At 47.0% G+C, this 18,553-nt stretch overlaps 1 protein-coding gene across 1 annotated transcript in view; it reads right to left on the bottom strand.

Annotated features, from left to right (window-relative positions):
* XRCC5 (X-ray repair cross complementing 5) overlaps nt 1-18,553 on the bottom strand; it is a 1,556,689-nt gene that overhangs the window by 922,028 nt on the left and 616,108 nt on the right. Inside the window, exon 12 of the mRNA XM_069616805.1 lies at nt 13,118-13,208. Coding sequence (XP_069472906.1) covers nt 13,118-13,208 — 91 coding nt within the window. The remainder of the gene's footprint in view (nt 1-13,117; nt 13,209-18,553) is intronic.

Below are 18,553 nucleotides of genomic sequence, written 5' to 3'. Positions count from 1 at the left end.
AGGGGAGAAGAATATCTCGCTGAAGAGCAGAAGAGAAAGGTCGTAGCACTGCCCGGGAAGAAACCAGCCGCGGAGTCCTCCGGTTAAAGGGTTGTACCGACTTTCGCGGTATGGGAGTAAAGTGTGGTTCCGGTTGCCGGGGTGCTTGGCACAGGCAAGGCGGCCACGGGATACTCCAAAGAAGCGGAAAGAAGGCGAAAACTGGTTGTCCCCACCAGTCAAGGGAAGGAGCCACTCCGTTAAGAGCTCTCCTCGGTCGTTGGGAAAAGTGGTGAGACGGTTCAGCAGGGCTCCACCGGTTGGTGTCGTCGAAGCAGGTCGGCTCAGCTCTTCCCTCGTCGGATTCTTGGTCCTGTGGCGACTTCTGAAGTTCCAGTCCCCAAAGCCCTGCTTTTATGCAGCAAACCCCCATTCACTCAGCCTAGCTGTCACTCAAACATGCTAAGTGGTGAGCCGGGCGGCTCACCACTTGGGCCAATCAGGATGGAGTGCGACTTGAGTTACCAAGGTAACTCAGTCCAGGGTGCCTAAATTCCCCTCCACCCCTCCTAAGTACCCCAGACAGAGTGGCACCACTTTGGAGGGCTTCTGTGGAGAAGCCCGCCAAAAGTGGGACAAAGGGCTCCACTTTGGGTCAGAATTACAGAGGTGAATACCAACGCCATTTTAGGATCAAGTTTTGGCAAAATAACCCGACCGGAGTTATAATAATAAATATATAAACCGGCGGTATGTTTAAGGCTACCGTAAATAAATAATTAAATGTGTTAGCCTAAAACAATGGGAAATCCCATAGGGAAATATTCGCGGTCGAATATAAAAAGTAGTTTCCACTGCCACCAGCCAAAACTCGATCAGGGGGGACGGAGACGTGCCCCCTCGACTAACAGACCCTGGGGCAATCGAATTGCCCCAGCCAGTACGTCCACAATATGATGGTTTGTACTGGTTCTGTTCAGGATTCAAGACTAATAAAGCCTTTTGTGACTTTACATGCCCTGGGAGACAGTAGTCAGTCCCAGGGTATGGAGTCTATGTTGGGGAGTCCCTAGGACACCCCTGGGTTACTGCACAGAGGGTGCTGTGTAACCCACATCACAAAAATACATGAGGCCCTATGGAGTAAAAGACCCCATAGCCCATTCAACACAAGGTTTGTCCAAGATCACACAGTTCAACATGTCCAAGAGTGAGGGTTAAAAGAGTCTCACTCTTGGCAGGAGAAAAAAATAAACCCCAGAAATCCAGCAAAGCTGCTGGGGGACTCACTAGGTAGGGAAATTCAGCCTAAACAGAGAATTCTCCCTAACACACGGCTGCCGTTCACGTAGCTGTTCGAGCGAGCTTGCGTTCCAAGCCACGTTCGCACGGCGGCACCCATTCGCGCATGCGCATTGCAGCGCGGTTCAAGCCTCGGTTTCACACATGACCGCTACTTAAGCGATCCGATTTTGTTCTTCATCGCGTCTCAACGCGGTTGGTTTCCTCCCGCTTCGCTTCCCTGTTTCTGGGGTTCTTGGGTCCTGGTCCTGGGCTGTGTCCTTTCCTGCTCCTCCTCTAGTCAGGGCTGCCTTCTTCCCCTTCCCTTACCTGTTCACCTGTGTTCTCTGGACACTTCCCCCTGGTTCCCCTTCCTGCTCCTTTTCGAATTGCCCGAGTTGCCCACCTCCTGCTTGGGTTCCTGTGGTCCTGGTCCGCTTCTCCGGCTTCTGTGGATCACTGTTCTTCATCCTGCATTGGTACCCCGGACTCTCTGCTTACCTGCACCAGTACCTTGGGCTCACTGTTTACCTGCATTGGTACCTTGGACTTGCTGCTACTCACATTTAGGTACCTTGAACATTCTGCTTACCTGTACTGGCTACCTTGAACTTTCACCATCCTGGATAGCTGCTTGGGATACTTTGCCAGTATTTGCCAGTAACATCTACGACCTTCCCTATCAGTGCTTGCACTGTTCTGGCACCACGTTAATATTGGGAAGTGTCATTCGTGGCGTCAGGAGCTGGCCCCAGTTCAATCCTGTATTACAGGACGGGTCCGGGGTCGGTTCTTTGCGTCACTTCTCTTCATTAGCGAAAGACTTCATCAGCTACTTGTCTACACCTACCACGACCTGGCTAACTCGGCACGCAAGACTCCTGGAGATACAGGTATGCCTCGTCCTCGGGACGCACAACTTAACAGGTGGCAAGGCTCAAGAGAAGAAATAACTCACCAATGGAACAGACTCACTTGAAGCAAAAATGTTGCGTAGCACCGCCAGGCCGCTTGAGGATTCTTCCCTGGAATCCCCCTAGATGCAGTAGAATCTCGTGAAGGTGGGGGCGCACCGCCACGTAGCAGCCTTGCAGATGTAAAGCATGGGAACACCAGGGAGAAACGCCATCGTTGCTGCGATGGCTCTGGTGGAATGGGCTCTTGGCCAGCCTGGAAGAGGTCTGTTGGTCAGACGATGACAGTGCATGATGTAGCTGGAGAGCAACCTGGATATCGAAGCTCTAGACATGCCCTTCCCATGAATCACAGGCCCAAAATTGAGTAGTCTTCCGAAAATCCTTTTTTTTAAAAACTTTATTTATTTTGCACAAGGTTACATTCTTATAAGTCAAACATAATTATAAAACAGAGTGCTGGTACAGGCAGTTCCTTACATGCAACTCATCACAGCTCTGGTGAGTTACCCTCTTCATTCGTACTTTGACTCTCCAGATATTGCCGGAAGCCACCCCAGATGTCTTGTGGGTGACTGGCGGCAACATGCCCGTGTACACGTCTTCCCTGTCATTAGCCCAGACCATATTGTGGAGCCAGTTGTCATATGTGGGAGTCTCCTTACATGTCCAGCGCATCAAGATAGCTCTTTTTGCAAACACAAGGCCAGATTTACCAATTTACATCTCGTGCCGTTCAATCTGCCCACATATCCCAATATGCATGTCAATGGTTCCCATGACACAGGCTGGCCCAAAATCTCTTCCAGAGCATGACAAATTGCATTCCAGTACCTCGACAGCGGCTGACACGTCAGCAACATGTGTGTTATATCGGCTGCCGAGGCCTCACGCCTGGGGCGCTTCCCCTCCAAGGAGGGAAACATTCCCTTAAGGCGGGCCGGGGAGAAGTATGTTCTATTTAGGATCTTGAAATGAATAAGCCTGTGCCTAGAATTTAGGGAGATCTGTCTTGTTAATCTGCATACTTGCAACCAGTGAGTATCTCTGAAAGTAACATCCAGGACTCTCTGAAAATCCTTTGTACGTGTGACATAAAACTTCAAAGCACAAGCAACGTCCAGCTAATGGCAAAGCACTTTCAGCAGGCGTAGAAGAGTTCAGGAAGAAGACTGGCAGAACCAAAGGCTTGTTGAGATGGAATTCTGAAGGAACCTCTGGCATAAAGTTGGGCAGGGTCCACAGCACCAACCTCGTAGCGTAGACGGACAAGAATGGCTACTTGCAGGAGAGGGCCTGGATCTCCCTGACCAGCCTGGCAGAGGTGATGGCCACAAGGAAAGCAGTCTTCCACAAGAGAATCTTCAGACGGGCATGATGCATTGGTTCAAATAGAGGCCCCATGAGCACAGTCAAAACCATGTTGAGCTCCGGAGCCAGAGCCTTCACTGGTGGAAAAGGCCTTAAGAGACCATTAAGGAATTCCTTGAAGAGCTTGTGCGACCACAGGGAGGGCTTACCAGGAGTCCAGGTGTATCGTGATATGGCAGCAAGAAGCACCTTGATTTAAGTAGGGGCCAGGCCAGCCTTGGCCAGTGAAAGCAGGTAGGGAAGGAACCTGCGAGCCGTGATCCGCAGAGGCGTAATCTTGGAAGTCATGCACCACAATGTGAAGCGTTTCCATGTATGGCCATAACAAGACAGCATACAGGAAGCCCTGGCTTTGGCCAGGATCTTCCTGCATTCTAGCAGTAGGGAATAGTGGCAGAACTTCGAGGGCATCTGTGGTCACTGTGGCCTGGTACGGTGGGGTCTGAAAGGGCGCTCCTTGCATGAGAGGCAGGCGTACTCCCCACCATCGTAGAACTTGTCGGATCTCCAGGGCGAGGGCAAACTTGTCACTCCAAGCTCCCGTGACATACATCTACCTTGTGTCGAGAAACTCTTGAAGAAACCTCATCTGGAGCCTGTAAAAGGGAACAAGGTGGATGCAGGACGACATCATGCCCAACAGCGACTTGATGGAGCATACTGTTGTGGATTGCGCCGCCGAGAGGTGCAGCACCATGCCCAGGATGGCCGTTACCCTCTCCTCCGATGATGTGGCCAGGCATGCGACTGTCCTGAGACGGGCTCCCAGGAACAGAACGTTCTGCGATGGTTCAGCACAGGATTTTGAATAATTGATGGAGAATCAGAGCTCCGTCCGCAGGTGTATGGTCTCCGCTGTGTGCTGGTTCGCCAGCATGTGACAGCGGGAGCAGATGAGCCAGTCGTCCAGATAATGGAACACATGGGCGCATTTGCGGCACAGATGAGTCGCCACCGGTACCAAGCAATTTGTGAACACCCTTGGTGACGATTTCAGGGCCAAGTGCAGGGCCTTGAACTGATAGTGCTGCCCCTAGACCACAAAACGCAGGGATTTCCAATGTTTTGAGTGAATGGGGATGTGAAAGTAGGCGTCCTCCAGGTCCAAGGTTGCCAGAAAGTCCCCTGCTTCCAGCTGATCATGCATGTGCTGCAACGTGATCCTGAACTTCTGGGACTTCAAGTATTTGTTGAGGCATCTTAAGTTTAGGATTGGCCTCCACCCTCCTCATTTTTTGCATACCAGTAAGTACCTGGACTACACTCCGGATCCGCTGAGAGACAGGCTCTAGTGCCCCTTTCTTTAACATGGCCTAACCTCCTGCAACAGTTGCGCCATGTGCAGTTTCTGACGAGCCACAAGAGGAATGCAAGGGCACCTGTGTTGGAATTCCATGGTGTGCCCTTGATGAATAACGTCCAGCACCAATTTGTCCGTGGTGATGGTCTTCCACTTGTCGACAAAGTTCACTAGGTGGCCTCCCACTGGGGTGTGAAAGTCCACTGCCGGTTCAGGCCTGCTTGGGCATCTGCGTCCTGGCCTCCGGGGAACGTCTCCGCTGCCGTAGGCCTGTGAGCGGTCTCTGTAGGCTTCCTGTGTTGTGGAGTGGGAACGCTAATGACATGGGGTGGTATACCCCTTGAAGAATTTGCTGGACTTCCCTCTTAACGATCGAAAGAATGATCTTCTTTGCTGCCATGACCCCAGAGAGCGTGCCATCTCTGTATCCGCCTTAATTGCTTGCTCGACCACCACCATGCCAAATAAATTGTACCTTGGACTATACATCCGCCCTGAAGTTCTTGACCTTCAGCCAACCCTTGTGCCGGAGGGCCACCCTATTGCCATCTGGCGGAATCCAGAGTCCGCCTTGTCCAGCAACACTGATGATGTAGTCAGAGGCCACCTCACCCTCATTGGACAGGACCAGGGCTACAGCCTTCTTGTCGTCCAGCAGGAAGTCCAAAATTGGCCTGAGTTTATACCAGAGCTCCCTATCGTAGCGAGACAAGATGGCGAGGGCATTGGTGGCTTTGACGGTGGCAGCCGGAGCGTAAATGATGCATTTGCCAACTGCATCCAACTTCTTTCCCTCCTGGTCCTGGGGAATCAGGGAAGATGACGATGACGATGGGTTGGAGGAGCGCTTCCCGGCGGTGGCCGACACCACTGGGTCTGGAGAAGGCTGGGACATTAGGCACCTGGGGGCAGAGTCCGGGACCCTACAGGGTTTGAAAGTGAGATTTGATAAGCAGGAGCTAAAACCAGCTCCTGGGTGTCAGGCATCACCATGTGGGCAGGAGCTATCGCAGGGGAACCAGGAGCTACCAGTGATGCTCCTTCAACTTTTTGTCCATTTTGTATGAGCTAGTGTGTCTAAATGTATATTAGACATGTTCTAATTGTTCTTTATTACCATTCTCAAATACTCAAAAGCTAATATCACATTTACATGTTTGGAAGGAACCAGTTGGCCATAGGAGCCAAAAGTAGCTCCTGGTAGCTGTTGGTTTTAAGCTAACCAGGATCTACTATGCAAGAAACAGGAGCTAAATACCTCCCAGCTTCCCTCAATGTTGAACCCTGCCCTATACTTCTTCTCCAGCCTATCTCTCTTGGAGGGTGTGGTATTTGGCATCTTCATCAATGCCTACCTTCCTCCCAGACGCCGTTCAACAGCAGAACAGACATGACTGTCTTCCTCGAGGACCCACGTCGCTCAAAAGAGAAACCCCTCCCTCTACTCCGGCACTAGATTTCTAAGTTTGGATGCTCTGGAGATCAAGGTATGGAATTAGCCAATCTCATCCAGAAGCCCTGGTGGGCGTATGGGTGGCTATTGTATCCATGTCAGTGTCAGTAGGTGGTGGTTCCTTCTAGACTGGTGTTAAGGCACTATGGTGCAGAGTTGGCTGAAGCTTTGGCCTGGAAGGGGCAGGCTGGCGTTTTGGTCTGGTAGGGCTAGGCAGACGCCTGGGCGAACTCCAGGTTGGGGCCCTAGGAGGGCTGTGGCCCGGACCTGGCACTGGGGCAGCAGGAAGTCTTTGTTGGATTTCCGACACCAAGGTGTGAAGGGTGGCGAGGATGTCAAGCAATGTCTCTGGGTGCTGGCTGAGCAGCAAATAGGGCAGACTGAAAAGGATCAGGGCTGAACCTCCCAGGAGGGGCAAAAGGCTGATCCGGCTCCTGGTGTGGAGCTCCCTCCTAGGATATTGGCACCCTCATGGTCCGAGTAGTAACTCTCAGGTAGATGCTCGTCCTCAGAGCTATTATAAATCTGAGACCACCTCGCCAGGGACCGCACTAACACTGTGGGAGACACCCTCTCAGATCTCGGAAGGAAGTCTGTCGGAGGCAGCAAGTCCCTCAGCCTACCCGAATCCTTTGGAAACATTTTGATGATGGGATCCTACAAAGTTGGCGTTGTCAACACTGAAGTCGTGACCAGAGCAGCAGACGGAGGCTTCAGAGGCAAAGCCACCCCTGGTGTCATAGTAGTTGTGACCGTAGAAACGACGGTCCTCATCGGACCTCTTGCCGATGAAGTAATGGTGGTCGGCATCGCCAGGGTTGTCGACAAGGCGGTTGAAGATGATGTCGTCATTGACGGTGTCGTGGTCGTTGAGGAGGTAGGAGCCTTGGAAGACAAAGCAGTTGTTGACGAGGCAGTGGTCCTGCTAGACGATGCACCACTGACTGGGTCTTTGATGCAGCTGATAAAGATGAAGTCGCTGATGGGTCTCCAGCAGGACTCTCCTTGGAAGACCTGTGCTTGGGAGAGGACTTGCGTTTGGAGGTTGTCAGGGACTTCCTCGCAGAAGGCACTGCACCAACTGGCAGGCTCATCGTAGACAGCGAACCAGATCCCGCAGCAGCGGCAACCTCTTTGGTGTTTCGCCTTCTTTTGGATCCATTGGGAAGGGACATCCTCAAAGGACCTCAACCTCTTTTTCTCAGAGGCAGCACACTCATGGGACCAGACGGTCCTCAACGATGCATGACTGCATTCGGGGGGCCGCATCAGAGGCCTTCTCCTCCTTCAGTCAAGCCACCAACCTTCGATAGTGATGATGCTTAGTCTTCGCCGGGAACCCATGGCAGATCTCACATACACCTTTCATCATGGTCCGGATGCAGACAATACAGGCAAATGAGGTGCCGATCCTCGACATTAAACGTACTTCAGGCCACATTTCACGCAGCAGAAGATCCGATGATGGAACTCTGTCTTCGCCGACAACAGATCACTGCTTGCTGGTAGACAACCGTGACAGCCGACGATGAAAGGATCGAAGGAAAAAGTTATCAAAAAACGAGTGAAAAAGCACAATTCACTAGGAGAAATGCGAGCAGACTCCCAACTCTGAAACGTGGGGTAAAAATATGAAGATTGCCACCAGGGGTGGAGCTTAGGGAGACGAATGTCATTGGCTAGGTGCAGTATGACACAAAAGACAATTATTGCTTCTAGAGGAGACAAGCAGTTTTCAGATTAAAGCAAACTGCTTTCTTTTTTACCGCCCAACGGGGAATATTCATGAGCATGTGAATCCATGCCAGACTCCATGCTGCAGAACTGTGAGAAAGCCTCTTTATGTTGTGTTAAATTTTGCATTGCTCAACAATCCTGATTTATGATACATACCTTTTTGTCAACCCTTTAACTTGTCATGTGTATGTTCTTGTGACAACGATCACACAAACTAAACACCACTCTCTTGAATTGACAATTTACTTTGCATGTGGGCAAATTGTGCCATTGGTTTTGATGAGGTGGTGGTGGGGAACTTTAACCTTAAACAAGTAACTAATTCACCTGCCCATTCCTTTATCACTTCCATACTTTGATGTGCTTTTATGTTGAAGCTCAATATTTAAAGTTCTAGGTTATAGGAAAATGGCATTCATTTTCAACATAGGGTAGTATTTACTTTGGTGAACACATGAATCTTGAACCACGATAACCTTTTTTAGCCTTAGCAGGTGGATATTGTTTATAAGGTGCTAATTTGATATTCTGCTAACCTCTGCCCAACACAGCTTTGTGTAACACTTTTCTGTCACATGCACTAGAAGCGTATCTCATCTTGAACCTGCAGTTAACGGCACGCGTATCCTACTTTGTTCGAAAATTACCATTGTTGCTCTAGTGCTTAAAAACACCTCTCTGGTTACGTAACGCAAACCTGAGGCGATGGGGAACATACCTATTGTGGTTTATCCAGCATGAAGCTTGGAATAGTTGCATTTGACCCGACAGGTAAGAGGACTACCAGCCACTTTTACTCTCTAAAGACAGGCCAATTCTTCCAACCAAAAAAATTAATAAATAGGGAGGATAAATAATTCCAACAAAAAATGGGAAACAAGGGACACGGTGAAAGCCTGCATCAACAATGAAGCTCCATGAATGTGCTTGGAACTGTGGAGCAACCAGAGTAACAAGAAGAAGCTCTAATATTACAGCTTGATCTTAAGGATATTTCAATCGTTAATGATTATTTTAATTTGGACTAATTATTAGGTGCAACGAAGTATAGATTGCTAAAAGATATGGGAATTCAAATATATTTTTGCTCGCCTGAAAAATATCCTCATTAAAAAAATCATTTTACCTCCAACTTCAAAATATAAGTAGTTAAATATTACCACTCCAAAATCGTATCTGCAGCACTGGGTGCATCAGAGTTTAAGAAGGTGGTGTGTGGAACACGGTGGAAGGAACAGGAGGCATTCTTTGAGGGGGAAGACGCCTAAAGTATTTTTGTGGCAATGATTATTGATGGCATCAGTCTGATAACTTTGAACAGCATCTTCCATAGGTATGTTTAGAGAAGGTGTGTGTGTGGGTCTTGAGTGAATACAGATAGACCACTGTAGGGGTGAACAGTTTCTGTTTGCAGGAGCCTCTGATGAGGCAAGAGAATGCATGTAGGTCTGCTTCAAGGAGGGAAACCTTCGTGGAGGGCACTGCCTCAGTCTAGAAGTGGGAGGATACAAGCTTGTGCAGTGATTTGGAAGTTGGTGAGGCAAGCAAAGAGGGGGGAAAGATATGATTTGTTTCAGAGTCGTAACCAGGTGTTTTGGCATATTTAGCATGTGGACCTTGAAGGAGAGTTCTAGCTGCTTAGTGCAGATAACTCTCAAATGTTGCCACGGGTGTAAATTAGGAGAGAAGCTGATGAGTTTCTGGTCATCAGCCAGGTCTGAAGGAGTGTATCATGTTTGTTATTACAGAGCAGGATGAACGCTGCTTAATTGGGTTGAGTTTAAGATAAGTAGAAGACATCTGTGTTTGGAAGATGGAACAATGCCATTGGTGAAGGGACCTTAGGGTACAGTTTAAAGTCATCGGCTTATAGCTTTCTGTTCAAGTCTGTCATGGAGTAGGAGTCTTAAAGGTTCCACAGACTGAAGATCACAAGTGATAATGTACAGCACCAGGGGACCCTGCAGGTCACGTGCAAGGGGATGATTGGGAGGATTTCATTAGAGAAACGTGGAAGCATCCTGCAAGAAATGGGGCATGCCAGATGAGCACTGATGATAAGGTTTCAAGGAGGAACAGAAAACATGGCTGGCCATCCAGGAGTGTGCCATTGATTGCCTTGCATAGAAGAAGGCATTTCAGTACTATACTGGGGTCAGGTTAGAAATACTGGAGAAAATAGTCTTCATATACTATAATTACTTCAGGGACAATGTGAATTGACAAGGATTTGACTAAAGTAGCAGTTTCACAGAACCATGTTTATTTATTTAAATGCATATGGCTGAAATTAAGTAACCTTTCACACTAAACCATTTCATTATCACACGGCACATGTTATACAATTAAAGGTAAACGTTTGTCAGATATTCCACACTTTTAAAAGGAGAAAGAACTGAAAACTTCTTATAATAATACATTAAATATACAATGCATGATTAAAATTCATTAGTAAATAGAATTCATCTCACTACATCTTTTGCGTCATCTAAAAACATCTCTAAAATTCACCAATTTCACTTCATCAGCATGGTCACCCATCATAATTAAATGTTTTATTTTTTTGTATTTCTTTTTTTTTACACTAAAACCACCCAATAATAATACACCTCTGATCAGTGTCTAATACTATTCATTCTTAACACTAGGGAACACATAAACTTGTGAGTTGCCGTTTGGTTAGTGTGCAGCCTTGCTAAATGAGAAAGTGTCACATGCCAGAAAGTCTACAACTTGGCTTAGCCTGTCATTAAAAACCCACTTTAAAATGCCATGGTTAGAATACAAGTGCCTGAATGATTTAGCGCCCACCTACCATGCAAGTAAATGCTGCAGTGCTAAGCACACTTGGGCGCTTCGACTGTCTTTTACCTATACCATTCTCACTCAGCTGTTATCAATTGGCGGAGTCTGCTATGCAGTACAGGCCAAAGAAAAAGAGAAATACATCTCCTAGCAGACTATCTGTTTTCACTTTTCCATTCACCTCTAATAATCCGTACTCCTTGGCAGTTCAATGTCCAGCGAACAGAGAACCCATGGCACAAGGGTGCGCTTCACAAGTGTAATGGATTGGTCAATCATTACACTTGTAATTACACTGATCTCTGCCTTAATGCCAGTAAGACTGAGATCCTCCTCATTTTAACACCCGCTCCCTCCTTTCCTCTGTCTCTCTGGCTGCCCACTCTGGGCCCTCTTCCTGCTACTTTCTTTAAGGCTAGGAACCTTGGTGTCGTCTTCGACTCCACCCTCTCTCTCTCTCCTCAAATCTCTGACGTCTCTAAGAAGTCAAACTATAAGCTGCACATCTTTCTTCCTTTTCTAACTTTCCTCCAGAAGCTCACTTTTTCCAGAGCTCTGGTCCTCTTCTAGGCTCGACTATTGCAACAGCCTCTTTCTAAATCTTCCTGCCTCTACTCTTCGACCTTTACAACTTATCCAGAACAGGACTGCGAGACTGGTCATTGGATTCAAGCCCAGGGATCGTATGTCACCAGCTCTGAAATCTCTTCACTGGCTCAGGTGGCTGCAAGGAACAACTTTAAGACCCCCTGCATTGTCCACAAGGCTTTCTGGGGCGCTCATCCACCTACAACTCTGAGGGTCAGAAGCTTCTCCAAGAAGAGAGTTGGGGCAGATAGATCTCCTCGGCTGGGGCCTCCCTCTGGAACAGCCTCCCTTCCCTCTCTCAAACTTGAGCAGACTAGAACCACCTCCGGTTCCGGAAGCAACTCGAGAACTTAATTTTCGCTTCTGCTTTCCATCTTCCTCTCCCCTGCTGATGCACCTGACTGCTCCGTACACTGGTCACCTGGTCACCCTCTGAACTCGGGCCCAGGCTCATGCATGTCCAGTTGCCCTCACACTGCCTCGGGGCTCCCCGGTACTTAAGGGTCTGTATCTGCAACCCCACAGTCCCTTCTCTTATGAGCCACCCGCTGGCTGCACTTGTGAGTTAACAGCACTTCCCCCTTCCCCGTACCCCTGGCACTTCTCTCTTTACCTCTTCCCCGCACTTGCGCGATCTGAATGACACAAGGCCTAGTAAGATCGTCATTTTGTCCTCCCTTGTTTCCCCCTCCTTGTCTTGTTGGGCCTAAAAACACTTGTGTACAGGTGCGTTATAAATGCCACATCATATCATATATCCTATCATAGGATCTACTTGATCCGACCGTGGATGATTTTGCTGCGGCTGGAAAGTTTGCATGAGAAATGTACGAACCACAAAAGGTGTGTACATTTCTCATGCAAACACACGTTCAAAACCCCTACATACCCACACCCCCACCCACAACACAACCATGACACACCCCCCACCCACACCCCCACCATACCCACACCCCACTTACCTGTCATTGTGTTGCGCTGTGTCCCTGCAGCGCCAGTTCCCTCTCACTTCCGTGATCGGGAACTGGCGCCGCAGGGTCCTTTTCCTTTTATTTTTTTTTCGGGAGCTGCAGGGGTTTCCCCGCTCACTATACTAGTGAGCGAGGTGTTGTGGGGGACACCCCCGCAGCCCCCGTTTCTTTTTTCCCGTGTGTGCTGCAGGGGTGTCCCTCGCAACACCCCGTTCACTATACCACACAGTATAGTGAGCGGGGTGTTGCGGGGGACAACCCCTGCAGCCCCCGTTTATTTATATATTTATTTTTCGGGTGTGCTGCAGGCGTGTCCCCCGCAACACCCCGCTCAATATACTGTGTGGTATAGTGAGCGGGGTGTTGCGGGGGACACGCCTGCAGTCTTTTTTTTTTTATACTTACCTACAATGCTACCACCAAAGGTTAGAAATTTGGTGTTCGTACCTTTGGTGGTAGCATTTTTCTGACTTTTTGTACAGTCTGACTTTTGTTTTCGGTTCAGTCTTACAATTCCCTATCATTCAGTGTCACAGAGAGTATTTAGGAAGCAGGCTTTTCTTAGGTTGAATTAATAATCCCATCCACCTGTCCCTTTAGAATGGAATAGAATTGGGCATAGATTCTGCAGGACTCTTAGGGGTGGCAGGTCCTCGAACACAACAGTGGTGTAACAGAACCCAACAACATAGAAACTCACAAATCAGCAATAACTCACCTGAAGGACTGAACTTTTTATTGCTTTTCAGGGATGAAAACATGTACTGTCTGATATCCTCCAGGTATGGAAGCTGCACATAGACCAAACACTAAAACAGAAGGGGGTGCAGGTGAGAGGTAGAGAACAAATGAATTGGCACGAGATTTAAAAAATACAATGACATGGCAAAAGATTTTGTGTGACAGCATTGTGCTGTTCCTAAACTTTCACTTCCAGAAGTAGGGAAATTAGATCCCCAATCCATGTTAAAAGAAAAAACCAAATTAGGCGATTATGGCACCAATACAAATACTAATCATAGCCCATTTGTACCATCATGTTGGTGTTCCCCTTGAAACCATTTGCAGGCCCCATCAGCAAGCAGAAACAAGAGGAATGGTGGAAACAAACTTTTTACATGCAGATTTCCCCAAAAAAAGTTGTTTTCCTTTGCAGGACTTGCCAACCACAATCAATTTTAAGACATCTTTATGGGGGGGAAAAAAAGATAACTGTCTTTTCATATAGCGCTAGCATTTGCCATTTTAGCCATCTCAGTGTGGTTTACTTAACTGGTGGTGTTATTTACCAATTTAATGGTATCGATTTAACAACCTCGGAAGGATGAAAGGCTGAGTCAGTACTCCCAAGAATCACACCTCTGCCCTACAGATTGAACACAGACCTCAGATGTTACCACTTAACTCATTGAGCTATCCGACCAGCCACATATACACCCGGTTAATCATGCAGGAGTCTGTGGTGTTTCAGAGAACTCATAGAAAGCTTCAAAGTTTGGCTCTTTTTCCCTATTCAACAGAAGAGCATACCCAGGAGGATAGTCTCATTTTCCTGCATCTGTTCTTCAACAACGAAAATGTTTACAAAAATGTAAATTAACCGGGTCTTGAATTCCTCTTGGACACAATTCGAGACATTACTAATGTTCACTGGAATAAAACACCTTCATGTGGCACAATCTGCTTCATGACACATCAGGAGCCAGCTGTCTGAAAGTCCTTTTTTCCATTCGCTGCTGCATTGCATTTGCCAACAATGTGGTGGTGTAATTTTTCCTCCTGTTCTTTCCGGTAAATACGATTAAGCATGTTAATATTTTGACTCCAGTTTGATTTCCTTAAAGCGTGCAGATTAAATGAGTTATTTGTACACCTGCTTCACAGTCTTGGTTCCAATGCTGAAAACGTTTCATGAAAGGGGTTCATGTGATAAGATACAATAGTGGCGGAGGCATTTAATGCTGGGGACATATAAAGAGGATTTATAACTAATGTAATAAACTCATTGTTGTGAAGAGGCAGGCGGAGGCCAGTACGTTTAAAAGGGTATTTATTTAAGAAATATATATATGGGAAGGAGAGAACCCCCAACACAAGATGCTCCCCTCCTTTCAAGACTTTTCCAACTGGCAAAACTAGAACACACTTAGAAGATGCAGTAGGTGAACGTTCCACTCATGACATCACATTGGACTGATGCAACACAAAGGTTCTCCTACATTGCTTGACAGGAAACATTGCTCGATAGGAATGCTGCCTGCTCTTCAGCTAGGCATCTCAACACATCTTCCCCCTTTTTTTTTTTTTATTCAAATGTATCATTTCACAACGATAAAACCAAACACGGTTTACTTAACCAACCTCTAACAGGGTTTATTCACTAGATTCAACTTAGCAACAGCCACTGAGATTTCCACTCACCCACACCGGCCACCTCCTCACACGTGGTCCCTTCTCACAGCGGCAATCCTATCCTTGTTCCACACTTGGCCTCCTGTCACATGCACTGCCCCTCTCATGACAGCTACGACCCTGACGGGATCCGTATAAAGAGATTCCCCTTTCTTCTTAATGAATCCCTTCTTTATCCTGACCACATTCCACACGTAACTCCTTTTTGCCTCTCCTTAGATTCTCATGTGTGACCCATTCCGATTTCTTCTTCACTAATGATTTTCTCACTTCTTCCACAACCAGATCTGACTCTCTACTCCTACCGAGCCATGGCGGACAAGCCATGGAATATGGCTTCCTACCCCTCATAAGCTCAAATGGGCATAAACCGGTCGTGGAATGTGGTGCCATTCTCAAAGCCCACATCCTGTTCTGTATCATAACAAGCTTGTCTAAACCACATTCACCTCCCATCCGGATACTCTCTGTTACGCATCTATTCATCCTTTCAACCACAACATTGGATTCAGGATGGCATAGTGAAGTTCTTTTGTGGTGAATACCACACTTCCTCAGATAACTGGTGAACATTCCCCCTACAAACTGGGGACCATTGTCCGTCAATTTGCTCACAGGCAATCCTTCGTTTGCAAATATCTCCTGCAACACCCTTATCATATTTTCTCCAGTGATGTCCCTCAAAATTTTAAAATCCACCCATCTAGAAAACCAGTCTACCACCAAAACAACATATTTACCACGGCCATACCTTAACTCCACTGGACCTAGTCGGTCCATAGCTAAAATCACTCCATATTCTGGATGGAAGGCCCACATCCACCAATGGTTGTTTCTTGGCTACAACTCCCTTTCCACTCTTGATACAAAACTGACAATTTGCCAAACAGTCCTCTATCTCTTTATCGAAGCCTGGCCACCAATAATCCTCTCTTAACACACCCTCGGTTTTGGTAACTCCAATGTGACCCTCATGTGCCAGGTCTATCACTTTCTTTCTTAAACCACTCGGGACAACTGCCCTACCCCATCTGAACAAGATATTTCCATTGACAGATAATTCATCTGTCACTTCCCAATATGGCTTCACGCCTTCCACCAATTCCTGTTTGTTGGGCCACACCGCAAACACTACATCGGTAATCACTCTGTTTAATATATCATCTCTCTTCACCTCGTCCATCCACTCCTGTTTGGACACAATACCTTCGGTGTTTACAAAAACCATCTCCATTTCTTCCTCCTCCATACTTCCAGGATCAGCTACTCTCACCCTTGATAAACTATCGGCTAATATATTCTCCTTTCCAGGTATGACCTATATCTTAAAACAATGTGTCTGCATTCTGGTGACCCAACCTGCTACTCTGCGGGACACTTTGTCCAGACCCTTATTTTCAAAAATGGCCTTTAGGGGGCTTATGATCCGTACGTATCACAAATTCTACTCCCCATACAAAACTTCTGAATCGTTCCACAGCCCAAAAACACGCCAGAGCTTCCTTTTCGATGACCGAGTATCTCAACTCCGCGCCTTTAAGCCCCCTAGACGCATGGGCTATTATTTCTTCAGACCCATCATCTTGCTTCTGTGATAACACAGCTCCTAGACCACTTTCACTGGCATCAACAGTGACGATAGATGGCTTCCTTGTATTAAAACATCCTAACCGACGAGCCATGTTTATGTCTTCCTTTATTCCATCAAATTCCACATCGCACTGACTATTCCACACAAAATCAGCACCCTTCCTCAGGATTTTTCTCATTTCCTGCACCTTATCAGCATAGTTTACAACAAACTTTTGGTAAAATTCTGTCATTCCCAGAAAAGAGCGCAACTCACTCTTGTTATTTGGTTTCTCAACATTCTTAATAGCATTTATCATGTCTTCCTTGCATCTAATTCCATCCCCTGACACCTCGTGACCCAAATAATCTACTCTTGTCACCGCAAATTTACATTTCTCTCCTTTCAATGTGACACCTCTCTCCTCGAATATCTTCAATACCCTACACAGGTTCCTGTCATGCTCTTCCTCCGTCACTCCATTCAGCAACACATCTTGAAAACAGAACACGCCTTTCACTCCTCTCAACAAGCGATCCATGATTTTCTGAAACACTGAAGAGGCAGACACTAACCCAAAAGGCATTCTCTTAAACTGAAATACCCCTTCATGAGTCACAAACACCGTAACTTTTCTACATGCTTCCTCCAACTCAACCTGATGGTAAGCTGATGTCATCAAGTTTTGAAAAATATCTTCCCCCACCCACCATGGTCAACAACTCGCCCATGTTAGGCAGGGGATGCCTGTCCACCAACACACACTTATTTAACTCGCGCATGTCCACGCACAGCCTCAGATCCCCTGAACTCTTTTTTACAATCACTACTGGGGATACCCACTCTACTCCCCCAGCTTTTTCGATCACACCTGTTTCTAAAAGCTTCCAAATTTCTTTCTTAACATTGTCTCGCAAAGCAAAGGGCACTGGTCTAAGCTTTGCTACTGTGGGAACACTACCTCTTTTCAGCATTATCTGGTGTTGAAACCCTTTTATCTTACCCAATTTCTCATCAAACACCTTCCCAAACTCCGATACAAACCGGTTGCATGTCGGGCGTACTTCTGAGGCCTGTAAGACTTGCTCAGGATGATTAGGGTCAAGTCTGATTCCTAAATTCTTTGTTCTCTCCATCCTAACAAGGATTGTCCCTTCTTGGTGACATACACCTTACCCTCACAACTGTGCCCTTTGAACTCGAATTTGCTCTTCACATAACCCAGCAAATCAATTCTGTCTTGGTTGTATCCACCTGGACTAATGTCTGGTTCTGACAATGCAGATACGACCCCATTCATCTCACATTCAAATGCACTTCTGGACACTAGCGTGATTTTCGAACCAGAGTCAGCCATCATAGATATTTTGTGTCCATTCACCGTCAACACAGCATACGGACGCTCGCACTCATCAGTGTTCCCACCACTGGCAACTAAATTGACAGTATTAACTACAACATTTTGCAATGGCATCACAACATCGTCTTCTGATGATCTCCCTTCCTCTTCTTCATTCACGTAGAGGACCCTTCTCTGGCCTGTCTGACCAAATTGGTAGTTCTTGCAACACGTCGCAAAATGTCCTCTCCTCTTGCACTTAGAGCATGTGGCCTTCCACCCTGGACATATTGCAGAAGACGCAAAATGTGTTGCACTGGCACATCGATAACAAAGTCTCTCGTCTTTTCTTTCCTCTTTCTTCTCACTTCTCTGCATAGATTCTTGATTTCTCTTTTCTTCTGTATTACTTCTGCCATTCTGTCTGTTCCTTCCTCTCCTTTTGTTCTTGCCCTCATTTACATTCAATATTTCGGGTTTGCTCTCCTTGGAATCACCTCCTTCAGTCTTGGAGAGTTTGGCCACACATGCGAGGGAGTGCTCTACCCGTTTCGCCACGTCCAGTACTTCATCCAAATTGGGCTCGTCCTTCAGCCACAGTTCTTCCCGTATTTTGTTCGAGCGGCAGTGTGTCATGAATTGATCTCTGATATGCTCATCGAATGTTCCTTGAAAATTACATGTTAAATGCCGTAGTGCAGTCACATAATCCTCAACGGATTCCCCATGAGACTGTATACGCATCCGAAAGTTGTATCGCTCGAGAAGAACAAGTTACTTTCTTACCTGGTAACGTTCTTTAGATGGGATGGTCTGACGACGTATTCCATATC

Source organism: Ambystoma mexicanum, chromosome 9 (genome assembly GCF_040938575.1).
Source record: "Ambystoma mexicanum isolate Mex_15411 chromosome 9, UKY_AmexF1_1, whole genome shotgun sequence".
Lineage (NCBI taxonomy): Eukaryota > Metazoa > Chordata > Amphibia > Caudata > Ambystomatidae > Ambystoma > Ambystoma mexicanum.
Note: the sequence above shows the minus strand (reverse complement) of the source record. Positions and strands in the feature narration are given on the sequence as shown.